The 19,991-nt window shown below is 58.6% G+C and overlaps 2 protein-coding genes across 4 annotated transcripts; both read left to right on the top strand.

The window, feature by feature from the left end:
• The first annotated feature begins 551 nt into the window (after positions 1 to 551).
• On the top strand, positions 552 to 6,352 carry STX5 (syntaxin 5). Of its 2 annotated transcripts, none has more exons than XM_045024148.1 (11): positions 552 to 690; positions 2,028 to 2,238; positions 2,340 to 2,410; positions 2,703 to 2,758; positions 3,144 to 3,214; positions 3,410 to 3,526; positions 3,726 to 3,782; positions 3,893 to 3,965; positions 4,195 to 4,295; positions 4,382 to 4,503; positions 4,767 to 6,352. In XM_045024148.1, exons 2-11 carry the CDS (start codon positions 2,047 to 2,049, stop codon positions 4,924 to 4,926), a joined length of 1,020 nt encoding a protein of 339 aa, XP_044880083.1. In that variant the 5' UTR covers positions 552 to 690; positions 2,028 to 2,046; the 3' UTR covers positions 4,927 to 6,352. The 2 variants fall into 2 exon arrangements, with proteins under 2 accessions (XP_044880083.1, XP_044880084.1); XM_045024149.1 differs by lacking the exon at positions 552 to 690 and adding an exon at positions 1,476 to 1,912.
• A 3,285-nt stretch (positions 6,353 to 9,637) lies between these two features.
• On the top strand, positions 9,638 to 19,526 carry NXF1 (nuclear RNA export factor 1). Of its 2 annotated transcripts, none has more exons than XM_045024215.1 (21): positions 9,638 to 9,832; positions 10,417 to 10,630; positions 11,013 to 11,178; positions 11,513 to 11,596; positions 11,983 to 12,087; positions 12,406 to 12,486; positions 12,812 to 12,881; positions 12,968 to 13,056; positions 13,180 to 13,287; positions 13,375 to 13,484; positions 15,147 to 15,183; positions 15,275 to 15,343; positions 15,578 to 15,633; positions 15,840 to 15,947; positions 16,394 to 16,452; positions 16,806 to 16,921; positions 17,237 to 17,279; positions 17,407 to 17,460; positions 17,653 to 17,764; positions 17,853 to 17,913; positions 18,406 to 19,526. In XM_045024215.1, the coding sequence occupies exons 1-21, from the start codon at positions 9,802 to 9,804 to the stop codon at positions 18,442 to 18,444; spliced, it is 1,812 nt and encodes a 603-aa protein (XP_044880150.1). In that variant the 5' UTR covers positions 9,638 to 9,801; the 3' UTR covers positions 18,445 to 19,526. The 2 variants fall into 2 exon arrangements, with proteins under 2 accessions (XP_044880150.1, XP_044880149.1); XM_045024214.1 differs by having other exon boundaries at positions 9,641 to 9,832; positions 17,407 to 17,479; positions 17,582 to 17,764.
• Positions 19,527 to 19,991: the final 465 nt, after the last annotated feature.

Here is a 19,991-nt window from a genome sequence, read left to right as displayed (position 1 = left end):
GACGTGTCTCCATCTTTGGTAGCCGGCGTGATTCCATAAGGAGCACCAAGAGCACGACGTCTGCCACCACGCTGCCTGGGGCCAGCGATTCTGGCCCGGAGAGCAGCCCCAAGGAGGCCGAGGCTGCTGGGGAAAAGCCTCCAGCCTAGAGGGCTGCCCTGCTGCTAACAGAGAGGGGGAATAAACATAACTTTCACAGCTGCTTCTGTGCTGGGCTTACTGCCCCCAGGAAGGGGCTGGAGGCGGGGCCCAGTGTCCCCGGGCAGGGCAGGGCAGGGCATGGGGGGTAGCGCCCCATGGCAGGGTGTGGACTCCCTGGGCACCTGAGGAGCGTGTGTGGGTGGGAGGTCAGTTCTGCACAGGCAGTTGCGGAGGTCCCCGGGCTGTGGGGGCCCAGTGCCCAGAGGCTGGGTATAGGGGGGTCCCGTGGCGTGTGTGGCTTCAGCTAGGGGCCGGGCGGGGGCTGGTCCCCTGGGGCGACCCGCGCGAGCTCCCCGCCACGCCGGGGTTACGAGGGGTCAGGACTGCTGATGACAAGCGCGGTCCCTTTAAGAAGGCGCTCCGCGGGGAGGGGGCGTGGCACGTCTCGGCGTGACGCGCTGACGTGTTACGTGAGGCGTACGTGGCAGTGACGTTGTACCCGGCCGGTGGGGTCTAGGTTGCGAGAACCAGCGGTAGATCTGCGTTTCGGTGAGTCGGGGGGCGGGATCGGGACCCCCGGGCAGGGTTGGGCCCAGATTGGGGCAGCCCCCGCCCGTGTGTGTCCCCTCCAGGGGCCCCCGGGCTCCCCCTCCCCCCGCTCTGTGCTCCCCAGAGGGGCCCCCGGGCTCCCCCCCGCCGCTCTGTGCTCCCCCAAGGTTCCTCTCCTCGTCTCCCTCTTTCAGGGTCTGCCCCGGCTGATCCTTACAGCGTCACTTCTCCCTGCTCCTCCCACCCCCCGGAGTTCCCTGCTCAGAGCCCCCTGCCCAGGGGCCCAGTGGGGGAGGGCGGGGGGCTGGGAGCCAGGACTCCTGGGTTCTCTCTCTGGCTCTGCCACCTAGCCGTTATTTGCTGTTTTGTGGAAGTCGCTCCCCCCACCGCCGCTCTGTGCCTCACTTCCTTTCTCTGTTTAATGGGGTTAGGGACACTGAGTGGTAGGCAAAAGGGGGCTGTGGGGCAGCTCTCACCAAGTGGCCTGAAGCACCGGGGTGCACGGGGGTAGTCAATAGGCGGACCGTGGGCCAAATCCGGACCACCAGACACTTTTGAACGGACGATGAAATCTTTTTATTTACCTGTTGTTGTTGTTTGTTTTTATTCCGTATGAAAAATGTGTCTCTGGAGTCTGGACTTGACTATAGCTTGACCAAGAAATTTGGACCTTGACAGAAAACCCCCAACATATGGACAGGGACCCAAATGCCTTCAGTGTTTATTTACTTGGGTTCTGTTGCGGAGCCCAGCCCCCAGTCCTGCCCCCTTCCTGCCTCTGCTTGTATGGAACTCTAATCCTAGTGGCCTGATCCTGACACTGGCTTCTGCTGCCACCATCCCTGCCTGTCACTGTCACCCAGTGTCATATTGTATGCTGGACTGCTCACATGGGGACTGGACCTCACTGAAGCTTGGGGCAGGATAGCATTGATACCTCTGGGGGGCTTCTGCAGCTGTGCAGTGGGGCAGGGGGGTTCTCCCTGTTGTACATGCCTGGCTCTTCCCTTGCACTCTGGGCACCACAAAGCATTCTCCTCTCTGAACTGCAGATGAATTGCTGGGGAAGCCCTTTACATCCCCCTCTGAGCTCATAGGAGCCTGGATCCCCATCTGGATCTTGTCAGGGGCTGCTTCTGCATGGGCAGGCAGGGGTGCCTTGAAGTAGCCTGACCGCCTTGCTGCAGTTAGAGATGAATGGACCAGAGGAGATGATGTGATAGTGAGTGTGCTTGAGGAGTGGGGGTGGGACAAAGGGTTAATGGGGACAGGTGAGGGGGGTGTTGGTTCTCTGCCATTAACCAAGCCCCTGAGCCCATGGCCTCCCCTCTCCCTAGCACCAGGTTATGTGCCTCAATGAATACGAGAAAACGCCACGGCTCTAAGAACACGGATCAGGGCGTTTATCTGGGACCTTCGCAGATACAGGAGCTGCCCCCACCTGCTGCCACCACTGTCGCCTCCTCCCTGTCATTCCCGGACACCATGTCATGTCGCGATCGCACCCAGGAGTTCCTCTCCGCCTGCAAGTCCTTGCAGAGCAGACAGGTGAGTCCTCGTTTCCTGGGGGGCATCAGGCCCACTCTTTGTTAGTATGGGGGACGCTCAGCCCCAGAACACCTGAGTTCAGTCTGTCTTTTTCCTTTCAGAATGGGCTGCAGCTGAACAAACCCGCTCTGAACGCCATGCGCCAGAGGAGCGAATTCACCGTCATAGCCAAGTGAGTGGGGCCAGAGTGACCTGGTCTTGGAGGAGGCCTGGGCCAGCCAAGGCTTGGGGAGGGGGCTCAGCAGCTGGATAACCGGGAGTATGTGGTGGTGGCGGCTCAGGATCAATGGGCAAGAAAGGAATCTTGTGGAACTAGAATGGGGATGGGAGGGGGCTGTCCTGGAGGTCAGGGCTGGGGTAAGGCGGGAGTGCCCTGCTGGTCTGTTTAGTGAGCAGGCCCCAACTAAGGGAGCACAGACCCTACCTCATCCTTAACTCTGGTCTCCTGTTCTACCTCCACCCAGGCGCATCGGGAAAGATCTCAGCAACACCTTTGCCAAGCTGGAGAAGCTGACTATCTGTGAGTGGGGGGAGAGGGAGGGTAGGAGGGGGCTGCCTGGGGGTGTGGGCTCACACATGGTGGGGCTGTTGATGGCACTGGGGGTTAACATGGCATCTTGCCTCTTTATAGCCACTGTGAACTGGAGACACAGACTTGTCTCACTCGGCTGGGATGGGCTATGGGGCCGCTGAGGAGCAGTGAGGGAGGGTAATTGGTGCTGTACCTGCATGTGTGAGGGGCTGTTAGCTCTGATCCTGGGGGCCATGATAAAGCAGGGCACTTGCAGTGGAGGGAAGAAGCCGAGACTCCTGTGAGCTGGCCTTGGGGCTGTCCCCAGCCCCACTGCCTGCCAGGTGGGTTGGCCTCACAGAGGACACCCCTTGAACCCTCTCTCTGTCCCCAGTGGCCAAGCGGAAGTCCCTGTTTGACGACAAGGCAGTGGAGATAGAGGAGCTGACGTACATCATCAAACAGGTTAGTGTGATCTAGGCTTGCATCTCCTGGTGGCTGAGACAGAGATGGCCTCTTCATTTGGGAGGTGGGGTTGGCAGGAATGAAAGGACCCGGAGCCTATGAACAGCAACCCCAGCTGGGTGGGAGCCAAAGGGCAGCTGGGATCGGGTGGGGGTGTGGGCCTCAACTGAGATTGGAGCAATTTCTCTCCCCCAGGACATCAACAGCCTGAACAAGCAGATTGCCCAGCTGCAGGACTTCGTGCGGGCCAAGGGCAGCCAGAGCGGGCGGCACGTGCAGACCCACTCCAACACCATTGTGGTGTCACTGCAGGTGAGGGGGAGTGGAGCTGCTAGAGACAGACATGGGGAGTGGGCGGTGCTCACAGCTGATGAGGGAAATGGGGTGGCTCTGAGCTGGTGGAGGGGGAATGGATTGCGGAGGAGGCTGTGATTTTTGAGCTGGGGTGGGAATAGTTGAGTCAGGGCCCTGCTCCCAGTTCTCTATTCACCTTTCACTTCCTCCCTTTTAGTCCAAACTGGCCTCAATGTCCAATGACTTCAAGTCAGTGCTGGAGGTGAGAACAGAGGTAAGATCTGAGCACGTCCCCTGTTCCCCTCCCTCCATGGGGAGAACTAGCACGCCAAGATCCCACTTGCCCCCATCTAACCCCAGCTCCAATTTCTCCTTGCTCCCTAGAACCTGAAGCAACAGCGGAGCCGGCGTGAGCACTTCTCCCGGACCCCAATTCCCCTTAATGCCAGCAACCTGGGTGAGTCCAGAGCCCCTTGTCTTGAGAGGATGCTTGGGGGAGGGGGTTGCTGCACCCTCTGAGGGGGCATAGGTGCCATCTTCTAGGGAAGGGAGACCAGTAGGTAACTTCCTGTGTGGAGGCAGGGATGGCCCTCCCGCTCTGGGAGCCTGGAGTGCGGAAGCCTGGGGCTTGGCTGCGGGGCTCCCTAGTCTCTGGCAGCCCTGACTGCACTGGCTTCTCTCTGCAGGTGGCTCTGCGATGCTGCAGGATGAACCCCGGCGGGCGGGGGATGTGGCCATTGACATGGACAACCGGACGAGCCAGCAACTGCAGCTTATTGATGAACAGGTACTGGTGCAGGGAGGACTGCTCCAGAGACAGGATGGGGGGTGATGAGGGCTGCCCCAGGCACTGACTCCCCTTCGCCTTTGTAGGATTCGTATATCCAGAGCCGGGCGGACACCATGCAGAACATTGAATCCACCATCGTGGAGCTAGGCTCCATCTTCCAGCAGCTGGCGCACATGGTGAAGGAGCAAGAGGAGACCATCCAGAGGTACCAACTTCATAGGCATGGCTGGACAGCTTCCTGCTCCCTTCCCTGCAGCCCTAGTTGGGGGCTCATCCCGCATTCCTGAGGCTTGGAACCAGTTCCCCACACAGAACAGTGGCCATCTGAAACTCACCCACATTGGCCCTGGGGGCAAGCTTCATCTCTGCCACACCCAGAGTGTGGAGCTCATCCTCTGGGACTAGGCCTGGTGGGTGGGGGAGTCCAGGGGCCCCATCACTCAATTGTTTCCTCTCTCCCCACCACAGGATTGATGCCAACGTGGAGGACGCCCAGCTGAATGTGGAAGCCGCGCATTCTGAGATCCTCAAATACTTCCAGTCAGTTACCTCCAACCGCTGGCTCATGGTCAAGATCTTCCTCATCCTCATCGTCTTTTTCATCATCTTTGTGGTGTTCCTGGCCTGAGCTGTCCCCTTGCATCTGCCCTCCCCCAGCAACTGGAGCCCCCGCCCTCTCTCTGGCAGAGCCACTACTGGACATCTGTGCGCTGGACTCTTAGTTTTCACCCAGGTGGGGAAGCCTGGTGCCAGAGGGGCTCTCCCTCCTCACACTGTGACCTGTGGACTTTGCTACAGCTCCGGGAACCCCCAGGCTGGACGTCCCAGGACTGAGTTGGGGCAGGCAGGTGCCTTGGTTCCCTTGTGTGGTAGCGCCAGGACTCTGCAGCAAAGGGTGCTGCCTGTGGGGTGCTGACACCAGTGTTGGAGGAACCTCTAGTGCTGGGACTCTCACCAGAGCCCACCTCAAAACTCGTGTGGGACTACTCCTCCCCCTATCCTGCGCAGGGGCTCACCAGCTGTCTGCAGCCAGGACTAACTGCCCCACCCTGGCACTCATCACCTAGCAGCTCTCTGGTGTGCATGGGGAAGGGGTTGCCCCCTGGACGTGCCTTCGCCAGCCCCGTGGGGCATTTGGCTGAGTGACGGGTTAGCCCCGTTCCCCCCACCCTTAGTTGTATTTTGCGTATTTAAGTCTCATCCTTCTCCCATAGTTATGGGGCTGCCCCAAGCACAGACTCCCCACTCTGCACCCCTCCCCTGGCCACTTGGGCGCCACTGCAGCTGGGGTTGGCCTTGACAGTTGGATAGGTCTGTCTGTATGGCTGTCAGTGCAGAGGGAGAGGTGGGTGTGTCTCCCCCACACACCCCTCCCGCTGTTGCTCTGTTGCCTAGGTACCACCACACGCTGGCCTTTCCCAGATAAGCTCTAAGTCCTGCATTGATGGCCCCCCTCTGGGGTGGGCAGCACTGGGCTCCTTGCACCTGAGCTGTGATTGTGGCGGGGGCGGCAGAGCTCAGTCCCCTCCACTGTGGTCCCTGCGGTGAGTTGTGTGTGGCTCCTTCCCTTAACATCGTAGGAGGTGCTAGGCCATGGTGCCCCCCTCACCATCTCTCTATGGTCTTGCTAAACCCCAACCCCTTATGGGGTGATGCCCCTTCCCCCAGCGGAGTGGGGAGGGGCAGGGGCCTTATTCCTCCCCCTGCTGGTACTCTCACACAATGTCCTGTCCAATGGTTGATGTAAATAACCCTGCCCTGGCCTAGCCCAGGGCGCTAAGGTCCTGATCATGGTGGCTGAGATGATCCCTGGTCATGACCCTGCTGTGACCTCAGCCCCCCTTCACCCCCAGGATTCTTCCCCACAATCACCTGGTCTTAACATTCCAATGTGGGTGCTGCCCCCTCTAGCTAATGAGAGTCCCTTTGCAGTCAGGTGATGGGGAGACACAGACCTGTGAGGAAGAGGAGGGGTGTAACCTGCCCCTTCCTGGCTGGGAGGAGTGGGCGCAGAGTCAGTCTGGAAAGAAATTAAAGCTTGACTGTAACCCCAACCTGCTGCTGGCCATATGTCTCCTGCGGGCTGGGCTCTGGGGATGGCACAGGGTTTTGGGGATGGATGCCACTGTCCTGGGTGGGGAGACCAGGGGGGTCATGTCCACAGGCCTAGCTGCCACCCTGAGGTCTCTGTGCTCTGGTCTCCTCTTAGCTGGGAAGCTGCTGGGAGTGACCTGCAGGTTCCTGGGCTGAGCCTGCTCCCCACACCTCTGAGCTGGTAACCAGCTGGCCAGCTTCCCTCATGCATTGAGGAGTTGGACAGTGTCCTCTGACTGAGAAAAGTGGGGAGGGGAGAGACTGGGGCCATGCAGACCATTGTAGCTGCCCTGAGCTCAGTCTGCCCTGCCCTACCACCTGGGTCAGCTGGGTCTGATCCTCTGGGGTTTGGATGGAAAGAGTGAGAGGGGCCTGTGCTTGGCCGCTGCTTCCAGCTGGAACCTGCTGATTGCTCTCTAGGAGAGATGGCAGAGAGAGGAGAACACCAGGTCCTCCCCTGGGCTGAGCTGACGGTGGTGGTGGGAGATTGTATATAAACCAGATGCTGGGATGGGGGCAACAGGGCTGCTGCAAATAGGATAATTTAAAAAGTGCTGGTGCGGGTGCTGGGCACGAGCAGAGGGCCAGGCCTAGTGGCAACAATTCAGTTTCTTAGAGCATCAGAACCAGGAAGGAGCAGACATGAAAGGAGAGACCCCTTGCAGGGGATGGGTGGAAGGTTCACTGAGAAGCTTATTCTGATTCACTGAGATGTTAGTGTCCTGACAAGCCCTGCAATGCAAGGCAAACTGGGTGCCATAGTTTCAGGGTAACTTCAACTGTATCCCCCCTGTGGTCCACTCAGATCTCCAGCTGTCACTGGTCTCTGGGCAGAGACCCTTGTCCCACTCCCTCCTCACTGGGGTTATGAGGCTGTACAGCCTTCCACTGTGATATCTCCAGCAAGCAGGTTTGTCTCACAGCCAGTGCCTAAGGACTATGACCAGTGCGTTGCCAGCAATTACAAGTCACCATGCAGCTCTTTAAGCACATGTATTTTTAAGGTAAAAGCATAACAGAGAACATCTTTAAAAAAAAGATCCTAGACTACAGGCATGCTAATAGTGGGCATCACCCATCTGTCTTAGAAGGCCCCACTCAGCTAAAGTCTTTTCCAACTATTCCACAAGGGTGGGGTCCCCCCTTAGACAGAAAGTCCTGTCTGTTTGCTGGATCAGAGAAATGGCCCTGCATCAGTTTACCTTTGTAGAGCAAAACCTCTTCCGTTGTTGGTCTCTGGAAAAGCCAGATTGGACCAGATATTCAAACCTCCCAACGGGAAACAATTCTCTGGAGGTGTTTACAACCTAAGCCTTAAGTAATTCATCTTAATTGACCTCTGGGGTATTGGTTCCTGGAGGAGCTGTGGTAACCCTCCCACCCCAGGGATGCCCAGAGGATTCAGGGGGCCTGGGGTCTTTGGCGGCGGGGGACCCCCGCTTTGGTGGTAATTCAGCGGCGGGGGGGGTCCTTCCGCTCCGGGACCTGCCGCCGAAGTGCCCCGAAGACCCGCAGCAGGAGCCCCCTGCTGCCGAATTACTGCCGAAGACCCGGCACTTCGGCAGCGGTTCCCGCTTTGGCAGTCATTCGGCGGCGGGGGTCCTTCCTCCCTGGAGTGGAAGAACCCCCCTGCTGCCAAACTGACGATGACGACCTGGAGCAGAAGAAGCTCCGGGGGGCCTGGGCCCTGTGAGAGTTTTCTGGGGGCCCTGGAGCAAGTGAAGGACCCCGCTCCAGGGGCCCCAAAAAACTCTTGTGGGGGCCCCTGCGGGGCCTGGGGCAAATTGCCCCACTTGTCCCTCCCTCTGGGCGGCCCTGCTCCCCCCATGGAGTGCATACAGTCCCTGGCCCACAGAGATACATAAAGCATTAATATGGTATGGTCACTTAATATGACATGGTCCCAAAAGATACTGCCTGGGGCATGTTTTTGGGGAATGCCTATTCTGGTTGTGGATGATGTTTGTGGGATCTCTTGCAGTCTCAGGGCCCTGGAAAGTGTGTCCATCTTACCAGTTGCTCCTCTCCAGGTGCAGTACATCCACCTCTAGTTCATTAGTTGGTGTGTGGTAGTGTGTGGGAACCCTAGTCCGGGGCCCTGTTGTGCTGGCACTGCACAAACAGAGCAGAGACAACCTGTGCCCCAAAGAGGTTGCAAATAGTGCCAATCTCAAGGGGTAAAAAAAAAAAAAAAAATCGGCCCCCATAAAAATCACCAGATTTCTATTTTATAAAATGATCTGGGGGGGTTGATTCTTTTTGGTCTGGTTCATAAGGGTTTCCACTTTTTCTCTCCAAACCTGGGGGCTGGAAATGAAAGCAGTGGTTTCTATGTCATCTGCCTCCAGGGACTTTAGGAGAGAAACAGTGCAAAACTCAGGATGAAATGGCAAGTGGGGAAGGGCTGAGGTTGTGCTCACTCATCCTGGATGCATTTACCTTAGTCTTGCACATGGCACTGGGAGGAGGTAGGCTGCTTCTACCCCCCCCCCCCCCAAAATGCTTCTACACCTCCTTTGCCCCTGAAGTGGGTTTAGCTGCTGGAATACCAGCCCTCTGATATATGTCATCCCCAGTGCACAGGGTATCATGTTGTCCTAATGGATAGAAGAGCACAGGCTTGCATGTTGCCTCTATACCCATAAGGAAGGCAGGACCTTTGGCCCTTGTGGGGGTCTGTCATACTGTGCAAGGAGCGAAAGGAGTTATTATAGTCCCCATGGATTCTGAAGCTTAGGGCCTTCACAGGGGTGGTCCCAGGGACTGAGGCCAATGGGGGCAGCTGTCCAAAGATGAAGCTGCAGCCACAGAATATGGCCAAGGATCCACTGGTGGGACTTGAACCCAGGATCTTGGGGGTGTGGGATAGGGAAAAGGCAGATGATCTAGGTACCTAGTGGTCCCACTGCCACATTCTCTGCTAGGATGCGATTTGAACGCAGATCCAATGGAGGTCTCGGCTTCCACATGTAAGACTCGAACCCTCACCGCAGGGGAAGCGCTGTCCCTGAGAGTCCCTCCTTCCAGCCGCAGCAGAAACTTCAGAAAGGAAAGAGAGGGGGCTTTTGTGGACATGCGCAGCGCAGCGTTCTGAGCCGCGTTGAGCGTCGGTTTTTCTGAGCATGCGTAGTGTCTCCACCTCTTCGGGAACAAATAGGGGGAGGCAGAATTCAGCGCACGCGTTACTTCTCATAGAAAAGCGTCCGACGCTGCTGAACTACGCATGCGTAATGTCTTCGGTCGGACCGCCCACCGCATGCGCATCTTCCGGGAGGCTGTTTACGCATGCGCTGGGTCAGCGGATCGGAGCCGAGCGGTGGGATCGTTGCCTAGTTTCCCCCGCTCGGCCAACTAGCGAGATTATCCTTCCCCTCCCCCGCCCAGCAGCGGCGCGCGGAGCCCGCCCCCGATGGCGGAGGAAGGGAAAGGGGGGTACAGCGGTGAGGGGGCTGGGTGACGCGGGCGGGCGGGAGGGGCTGTGGCTGAGGCCTTTGGGAGCTCTTGGGGGGGCGGAGCCTTGGGGTCGGGTGGGGAGCGAGTTTGAGGGCGGGGCTTGTGGAGGTCGCTGGGGGTGTGGCGCCTTTGGGGTCTGGAGGGGAGAGGGTTGGAGGGCGGGGCTTTGGGGGTGGGTTCTGGGGGGCCTGTGCCAGTCTCGGGGGTGGGCCTGCGGAGGGGATGCTGGCTGGGGGCTGTCTCTGTTGTGATCTCGCTCGGGCTTCCCTATCTCCTGGGGAGTCCCTGCTCCTATCTCCCACCCCAGCATGGGGGGAGGGCAGGGTGATGAGGGGCTCTGGGGGGGATGGGTGCAGTGGAAACGCTGGGCGGGGGGCGCTGGGAGCCCTGTGGAATGGACTGGGAAAGGGGTGGAGGCGACGGGGCCTGATGCATTTTCTTATCTCTACTGATGCAGACCCAAGGGCTCAGGAGGGTTAGGGGTTTAGCATAAGCAGTTTCCCATGTCTCAAGCTTTCAAAGAGGGAAGTCCCTGGATGGTGTCTGATGCTCCTCCTGCTCCTTTGCACAGAACATGATGACCGTGTGGGCGGTGCAGGTGGCGGTGGGGGCTTCGCTGGGAGGAGGAGGAAAGGTCGGGGTCCGTTCCGAGGCAAGATGTACAGTGAGGGGAACCACCGCTCGTGGAACCGGGGTGTAGCAGGTCCCAGCCCTTCTGGTCAGCTGGAGGAGGGCGACGGAGATGTTCCCATGAGCGACGCCCATGACAATCTTCGAACCAGATAGTGAGTGAGAGGTGCTGTTGGGCATTGTGTGTGATGGAATGGCTCAGGGTGGGGGGATGCCTTCTAGGGGATGCCTGTTTCAGTCAGGCTCCAAGGTGAGGGGACTGGTTGGCTCAGGGAGGCAGGGAATGGGATCTGTGGCCTTTCCCCTCCAGGGGGCACCAGCTCCACTCCAGCTCTTGATTTGGGGATCAGGGGAAAGCTGCACTGTTCCTGTGCTGGTGATAAATAGGGTCTCCGTGTCTGGAGGCTGCTGCAGAGATTTTATTGTAATGCAGTGATGACCACAGGGTTCAATCAGGTATTTCTGGCTTCCTTGAGCTTTCAAGATACACACACACACGTCTTTAATGCTAAGCGCTTGTGTCCCTCCGCTTTCCAGCACTCCCTATGGGTCACGGCTGAACAGGCGAGGTGATGACTGGCACAACCGGGGCCGGGGAGGTGCCACCAACATCCATGTCACAGTGAAACGAGACCTCACCCCCCAGGACCGGAGTGGCAGTGCCAGCCGCAGCAGCTGTCGGAGGAGGTGGTACAAGGTCACAGTGAGTGCCGGAGGGTGAGGGAGGGAACAGGGAATTTGGCCAAACCCCTACCCCACAGCCCTGGCACATCCTGGTAACCCAGGGCACATCCCTTGCAGATCACCTTGCCGTTCTGCCCCTCTGACTCAGTTTGTGAAGGGGGCATAATGTCCAGCCTGGCTGCCAAGTGTCTGACCAGCAGGCAGCTCCCTGGGCAGGGGGAGAGGACTTGTTCATTGGTTGATGCTCCTGGTTCCTAGGAGCAGGGCTGCTCCCTGAGACCTCCCTAGCTCCAAGACCCATAGTTTGCTGCCGGCTTACTGACATGCTACTTACAAGTGCCTTTTTTTCCTAGATTCCCTATGGAAAGAAGTATGACAAGTCATGGCTTCTGAGCTCCCTCCAGAATTTGTCCAGTGTCCCTTTTACTCCAGTGGAGGTGAGAGCTGCACTGGGGTGTCATGCAGGCTGTGAGCAGGGAGACAGTGTCAGGACTCCTGGGTTCTATCCCTGTTTCTTGGAAAGGGAGGGGAGTCTGAGAGTCAGGACCCTTGGTTTCAATTCCTAATTCTGGGAGGGAACTGGAGTCTAGTGGTTGCAGCAGCGGGGGCACTAGTAGTCAGGCCAGACTTCTGGGTGCTCTTCCTGGTTCTGGTACAGACTTGCTATGCAGGCTTGGGTGAGTCAGTCCTCCTCCCTGTGCCTCAGCTTCCCCAGTGGAGCTGCGGGGATGGGAATGCCTGTAGGCAGGCATAGCTCAGCCAGGTTCTTCCTGACAGGGCGGGGATACCAGGGCTCCCTGACTTGCTTGGCTTCTCCCCTCAGTTCCACTACGACCAAAGCCGGGCCTACTTCTATATTGAGGATATGGCAACAGCCAATGCGCTCAAGCAGCTGTCCCGCAAGATCACAGATCGAGACAATTACAAGGTATGATTCCCCCTCCCCTGGGCCATTCTGTGTTTAGCACCTGGCTGGAAAGACCCCCATGGTGAAGGAGGGATGTAATGCCTACAGCTGGCCTTGTGCCTTCCGTTCTCTGGGGGTGCCCCTTGGGTCTGGCCAGGTCTCTGCTCTTCTGGGAGGATTAGCATGGGAACATGTCCTGTGTCCAGTCCTCACATAGCCTGACAGACACCTCTCTGCACTGCATGGGCCTCCTCTGTGACACCCCCCAGTACCCTGAAATTGGCTTCCTGCCCAGTGTTGGCTCTTGCCCCTCTGTGACCCAGCTTGCCTCTGTTCCAGGTGGTGCTAATTGTCAACCACTCATCTCCACCCCAGTCTGTCCAGAAGGAGCTGAAGCCGGAGGAAATTGAGCAGCTGAAGGTGAGTGGTGCAGGGTAGCTCTGTTGTGCCCCCACTGGGCTCTGCAGGGGAGACCCATGGGGAGGTTCTTCAAGCCTGCACCAGTTCTGGGGAGCTCTCTAGGAAATGGGACACTATTTCCTGATTGGGGGGCTCCTGGTGCATATTGGGGTGGGGTGTAGGGGAGAGGAGCTTGTCACACTGCAGTGGGCCTGGGCAAAACTACCCCAGGACTCCATCCCATGGCACCTAGGGGAGTCAAGCAAGGGGCCTGCCTGCCTCAGGCCCTGCACTGCTGGGTTTTGCAGACCAATCCCCATCTGACCCATGGTTTCTGTGCTTTCAGCTCACCATGAGTAAGAGATATGACGGGTCCCAGCAGGCCCTGGACCTGAAGAGCCTTCGCACGGACCCAGGTGCGTGTTCTCCTGGCAGGTGTGGGGCGGCTGGTATCGAGGAAGGGGTGTTGGTGTGGGGTGCTCAGCTTGTGCGTCTCTTCCAGACCTGGTGGCACAGAACATTGATGTGGTGCTGAACCGGCGGAACTGCATGCAGGCTGTGCTGCAGATCATTGAAGAGAACATCCCGGAGGTGAGGAGTGGGGGGGTCGTCCTGGAACCTCGGTCTGAGCGCTCAGCGCCGTGCCACCCCGCTGGGGATGGGTAGTTCTGTCTTGGATTCTCCTCTGACCCTCTGTCCACTCTGCAATTGCAGCTGCTCTCACTGAATCTCACCAGCAACAAGCTGTACCAGCTGGATGACCTGGCGGAGCTGGCCCAGAAAGCCACCAATCTCAAGATCCTTAATCTGACCCGCAATGAGGTAGGTGCTGCCACCATCCCCGGTCCGGCCACCCCTCCGCGGCCTTGCACTCATGCTCTGCCCCTCTGCTTTTTTTCCCTGCCACAGCTGAAGTCTGAGTGTGAGCTGGACAAGGTGAAGGGGCTGAAGCTGGAGGAGTTGTGGTTGGATGGAAACCCTCTGTGCAACAATTTCCGGGACCAGTCCAGCTATGTCAGGTCAGTGACAGCCTCTGGGGCCTGTGGATCGCCTGGCCCCAATCACTTGGCCTCTCCTGCCCGGTGCAGGGCAATGCAGCGGAACGAAGATGCCAGCTCCTTGCTGGGAGCTGGATTTCAGCCCCTCTTGCAGTTGCCCCCCTGATGGTGTCTCTCTCCCCGCATCCCTCTCTGGTTGTGCTGAGGCTCTGGGCCCCCCCTGGGGCGCATGGGACCTGAATGCTGCACGGCTGATGATGTGGTTTCTATTTCAGCCAGTTCGGAGACCTGTCCCCATTCCCCACAATGCACTCTACTCCCCTAAAGTAACAGCTAGATTCTGCCTCTACGCTGCTTTCCTCTTCCCCTCTCTCCCCATTCCTCCTCCCTCAGCCTGGGCACTGGGACTCCAGGATGCACAGCCTCTTCTAGTATCCCTGTTCCCACACTAGCCATGGGAGAGCCACTGTCGCCGCCTGGTCTCCCCAGTCGCACACAGGAGGGGCTTGTTGTCTCTGCCCCTGATGGATGTTTAGGGGGCTGCTCCCCCATATCGCTCTGCACCAAACACTCCCGGAGCTGTTGTTATTGCCAGTCCCTGCGCCCCCTGTTTGGCCCTCAACGATGGCTGGCTAGCCAGAGACGGGTAAGATTCCTCACGGAAGGAACAACCTAAGACAGGCACAGCCGTGCAGTGGCCAAACCAGACCGCCCGGCGGTCAGCGCAGAGGGGTCCTTCCTGGTGTAAGGGCCTGGCACATGCTACGTTGTTCTCTCGTGCTCTCGGTGAGCAGCTGCACACAAGCCCATCAGCGGCCCCAGGTCCTGCCATGGCAGCAGGCATGGCTAGGACTGGCTCTGAGCAGGAGCAGGAGGCCCGGGCTTTCCATTGACCAGAATGCTGTGTTCTCCCGGAGTGAGTCTCCCTCAAATCTCTGCGGCACCAATGCGTCTGGGGTAGGTGTGAGGAGCCAGGCAGGGGAGGAAGAGGCTCTGCTCCTGGGCTCCCAGATCCCTCTTTCCTCCTGTTCTGTCCTCCTTTCCTCTGTGCCATTGCATCCCTCTCCTCTGTCATCCCTGCCCTACGTGCCATGGCGTGGACATTAATTAGATCTGGGGCTTGATGCAGGAAGCTTCCCCCAGCTGTAAGTTGGTTGCAATGACGGCGGCTCCATGATCAGTGGGAATCCATGTCCTCTCCCCCTGCCATCCTGCCCTTGTCTTCCCCTCCCCACCCCCACTCTCTCTCCTCACTGGAGAATAGCCGCATAGGTGAGTAAGAGCCAGGTAAGTGTGGAGCCCTTCAGTCATGCGGCACCAGCCCCATAGTGTTCCTGGGCCTGTAAAATTGGCCAAGGCTCCAAGATCTGGAGGGCAGATGTAGTAAAGCCCTGGTCTCTTGCCCCAAGATTCTTCACTAAGGCAGGGGGGTTATCTGCTTTGTCCCTGCCACCCAGCCCCTCGGCGCTGGGTCCCTGCCCTGCTAAGGTGAGATGGGGGTGCTGCATTGGGGAAGCGGGAGTGTGGTGGGCACAGGGGCATCCCTGTTCTGTGGCCTGCAGAGTCAGTGCCAAGGGCATGGGGGGTGGGCCCAGAGTGGTGGGGTCAGGGAGGGAAGGAGGCCCCATAGGGGTCAGGCTGGGCCCTGGCTGGCCCCACTGATTCATGTCCCATTTTTGACAGCTCCATCCGACTGCGGTTCCCGAAGCTTCTGCGCCTGGTGAGTGATTTGCACTAACCTGGGGCTGTCCTGTTCAGGAGCCACTGCTGGGGCACTCCCTGCTCACTGCTCTACCTTTGCCTCTCTGCAGGACGGCCACGAACTCCCCCCTCCTATTGTCTTTGATGTGGAAACGCCCACCACCCTCCCCCCCTGCAAGGTAAAGGGGCCAGGAAGTGGGGGACTTTGATTTAGGACATGAATCACTCTGCCAGCAGGATGGGCCTTGGTGCCGGACCGGGGAAGGCACTGTTGGGGTGTGGAGAGGGGATGGACTGTGAGCCAGGGCACTAACCACTCTGCTAGCGGGGCAAGTCCTGGGGAAGGGGCAGGGGTGTTTTGGGGGGAAGGGCTCCGAGCCAGGGCACTAACTGGCACATTCTCTGACCTACAGGGCAGCTACTTTGGCTCGGATGACCTGAAGGTGCTGGTGCTTCGCTTCCTGCAGCAGTAAGTACCTTGACGTGGGATGAGTCATTTAGGGAGCTAGAATGGAGGGGGGTGGATGGGGAGGGGGCATATGGGTCATGTTGTTCCAGAGTCACAGGCAGGGGGCACAGGGCATTGAGGTGTGGGGAGAGCTCTGGGGCAGGGATAGTGAAACCACTGTCCTAGCAGCACAGCTGCCCTTTGCTAACACGCTCTCTCCCTGGCAGGTATTACTCTGTATATGATTCTGGTGACAGGCAGGGGCTGCTGGATGCCTACCACGATGGGGCCTGCTGTTCCCTCAGCATCCCTTTCCTCTCCCAGAACCCCTCCAGGTACGTCCACCAGGGGTTAGTCACTGCCCTCCCAAAGGACCGTAGGGCTGAGAACTCGAACGCCTGAGTTCTATCCCTGGCACAGGAGGGCTGTGAGGTCTATGGGGGTGAGGGGCTGGGAGTCAGGATTCTTGGGTACTGTCACCAGCTCTTGGAGGTGAGTGGTGTCTTCTGGCTGGAGCAGGGGGGCTGGGTTCTATTTCTGGCTCGACCCTCAACTCACACTGTCCCCTCAGGCAACTCCCTTCCCCTCTCTGTTAAATGGGGCTCACCTCTCCCCTGCCCAGTAGGGTGAGACTACCTCTGTTCCCATTTGCGAGGCACAGGGAGAAGCTAAGAGCAAGGTAAGGGAGGAAGGTTTCCATTGCATTTTCCTGTGGGGCTGATGGGTCAGGAGCTCCAGGGTACTGTCCCCCAGCTACTCACCGGGCATCTCTTCTCAACAGGAGCATCCTGAGTGAATACTTCAAGGGCAGCAGAAATGTGAAGAAACTCAAGGACCCTAGTAAGTGCCATGGGGCTGCATCGATCGCGTTCGAAACAGCACTCCCCTCTTGGAGTGGTCAGCTCAGGCTCTCTGCAGACTCAGTGACACTCGAGGCAGCTCTTGCCCCTGTTGGAAGGATCAGCTCCGGCTGTTCAGGCTCTGGCAGTGTTTTTGCATTGGTTACGGTCAGGGTAGTTTTCTCTCCCTCTCTCTTCCTCACCCCCCCACCCCAAAAAATAAAAAAAAAAGTGACCAGCTCAGACTCTCTGCAGACACAGGTCTGGGTTTCTGTGCAGGGCAGACTTGAGATTGTGATGCTGTGACTGGGTTGTCATGCTGGGTGGGGTCTCACCTCCCGCTCCTCCCTCCAGGCCTGCGCTTCAAATTGCTCAAGCATACAAGGCTGAATGTGGTGGCCTTCCTCAACGAGCTCCCCAAGACCCAGCATGACGTTAACTCCTTTGTGGTGGATGTTTGTGCACAGACGGTGAGTGCCCCCATCCCAGGAGCTGGGTGGGCTGTGCTGTGACGGGGGTTGAGGGGAGGGGGAAAATGCCCCCACCTTGGGGGCACGGCGGGCTGTGCTGTGAGGTGGGAGGGATGGGGGGGAAAATGCCCCCACCTTGGGGGCACGGCGGGCTGTGCTGTGAGGTGGGGTGGGGGCAGTGTGGGGAACAAAGGGGGAGTGGTCAGGCAATGGGAGGCAGAAGCTATTAGGCCACTGAGGAGGCAGCATAGGCAGGTGCCATGGGCATGGTGAGGGGGTGGCAGTTCAGTGACCCCCCCTACTCTCATATTGCAGAATACCCTGCTGTGCTTTGCTGTCCATGGGGTCTTCAAGGAAGGTGAGTGTCCAGAAGCCCCCCTACCCTCCATTTCCAAGCGCCTCCCTGCACCTCTCCTTGCTAAGACCCCTCACCCTCTGGCAGACCCCATACCCCCCTCACTGGGCTCTGTTCTCTGTGTTTGCAGTGGATGGCAAGTCCCGGGATATGGTGAGAGGCTTCACCCGCATGTTCATTGCTGTGCCAGCTGGCATCACAGGGTAAGTGGGGGAAGCAGGGGGCGGGGCAGCGGTATCTCCTTGGCTCTGGGGGAGGGAAGGGATGAGGATCCCCCCCAGTGCCTCACTCTGCCCACCCCCCAGGCTGTGCATCGTGAATGACCAGCTGTTTGTGCGCAAAGCGAACACGGAGGAGATCCGCAAGGCCTTCGTGATGCCAGCACCCACGCCCTCGTCCAGCCCCGTGCCCACGCTGTCGGCCGAGCAGCAGGAAATGCTACAGGCCTTCGCCATGCAGTCTGGCATGAACGTTGAGTGGTCCCAAAAGTAAGTAGGCCCTGGGGGAGGTTCGGGGGAGAGTTGGTGCTGCCCCATGGCCTATCACTTGCTCACTGACAGTGTCCCTCTGCCCTAGGTGCCTCCAGGACAACGACTGGGACTACAGCCAGGCAGCCCAGGTTTTCACCCAGCTCAAGGTGAGCCAGTGCCTGGGCCTGACTCTATCTCAGGGGACTGGGATCTCTCAGAATCCTGCACCAGAGAGGGGGAGGGGAGAAGCCAGGGGCATGTTCATTCCCCGCCAGCAGCCTCAATGCCCAGAGATTGAGGGTGGGATGGGGCCAGGAGCCACCTTGGATGCCTCGACCCCTCTCTATCCCCACAAGGATCTTCTTTCCTGGGGCTGCCTTCCTCACGGGGCCTGGCTCCTTCATTCTCTGCTTCAGGGCACCTCATAGGGACAGGAAAGGATAGTCTTGTGGAGAAGGCACTGCACTAGGAGTCAGGACTCCTATGTTGACACTATCCCTGGCTCTGGGAAGGGAGTGATGTCTAATAGATGGGGGGTGGGGGCGGGGGGGGGGGGGAGGCTTGGAGCCAGGATGCAGAAGTTCTGTGCAGCCTCTACCTGGGCAATGGGGGCATTGCAATGCCCAGAGTCCCTGTGACTGGTTCCTGTTCTCTTTCAGACGGAGGGGAAGATCCCAGACGTGGCATTTCTCAAGTGAGCAGTGACCCTGCAGTTCCCCCACCACTGATGTTTTATTTTCCATGACAGTTTTTGTAAATAAATGAAAGTTTAAAATAACAAAGGTGGGGGCTTGTTGCTGGGTGCAACCAGGGGGCCTAGACTCTGAAGCAGGAGCCCCTGCAGCAGGCCAATGGAGCTGGGCGTAATACAGACAGTCCTGGCCAGGCTGCCCTGCCGCCAGCCCCAGCCATTTCCAGCAGCAGTGGAAGCAAGATTGAGAAGCAAGTGTTGCTGGGGCACCCAGAAGCTTCAAGGACAGAGCCAGCATCCTTCCCCTCAGGCTTTTGGCCTGGAGAAGGAAAATGACTTTTTTTGGTATGTTTTAAAATAAGCAGTTGTATGAGTGGCTTCAGTGAGCTGGGCTAGGTGTACCACTCACAGCCCCTGCCCTTTCCTAGCAGATGAGTTAAGTTTCCCTCAGACTTCAACCCTGTGGTGTTCATATCCCCCACGGGGCTGTGCCCCCCTTCCCCCCCGAAGAGACTTGCATTCCTGTCTGGGGAAAGGCAGCCCCAAGGGCCCTGGAGCTGTCTCCTTGCAAACATGCCTCAGCCATGCTGAGATTGAGAGGGACAGAGCACCGGCCGGGTCCTGGCAGGCCTTTGCTACCTGCCTGCTCTCTATTGCAGCAGCTGCAGTGCGGGTAAATAGAGTACAGCCCAGGACGATGACAGGCTTCCCTTTGCGTGCTGAGGGGAGTGTGGGGTTGTGTGGGATCTGGAACGGTGGGTGTTCTCAGCTAAGGAGTAATAGGGCTGTCATTGGCTACACTCTCCTTTATTTCCCTACCCTGGAGCTAGGGGCAGAGGGTGGGGCTGCAAGATTCCTATGTGCCTGGGCAGCACTGGAGTAGCAGGCACCAGGGGTTTCCCTGCACCCATGGGGGAAGACCCTGGCTTCACCCTTCCTGCTTGTGCATCTCTGTGTTGTGGAATCACCCCCCAAGTCTTCAGGCTGAAGCAGAATGGTGCAGGCCAGAGCTCGGCACCATGGCCCTCTGTTTGTCTGTGGCTGTATGTGCTGGGACCTGCGTGTTCAATAAAGTGGTGTTTGTTAGAATCTCGGCTGAAGGCTCTGTTGGATACATCCCCTCGTTCCCCAGTCCCCACCTCCAGGGCCTCTCCATGTTGCGCCCCCCCCCATCCCAGTACCCTCCCTTCCAGGTCATCTCCCCAGCCCAGTCTCCTCTCTCCCTGCCCTGACATTCCACTCCAATCCCTGTCCTCCCCTCTCCACTATGCCCCCTCCTTCCAGGTCCTCTCCACATTGCTCCTGAATCCCAGTCCCCGCCCCTCTCCATGTTGCTCCCGAATCCCAGTACCATCCCTTCCAGGTAATCTCCCTAGCCTCCTCCTCCCCCCCCCCCAATCCCTATTGCTTCTCCAGGCCCCCTCAACATTCATCCCAGTCTCCCCCCCCCCCGCCCCTTCTAAGCCCTCTCCACATTCCAGCGTGGCGGGGTGGCTTTCCCCCAGCACAGCGATCCCTCAGTGTCAGGAGGCGCTGTTGGGTAACGGGCGGGGA

This window comes from Mauremys mutica, chromosome 7 (assembly GCF_020497125.1).
Source record: "Mauremys mutica isolate MM-2020 ecotype Southern chromosome 7, ASM2049712v1, whole genome shotgun sequence".
NCBI lineage: Eukaryota > Metazoa > Chordata > Testudines > Geoemydidae > Mauremys > Mauremys mutica.
Note: the sequence above shows the minus strand (reverse complement) of the source record. Positions and strands in the feature narration are given on the sequence as shown.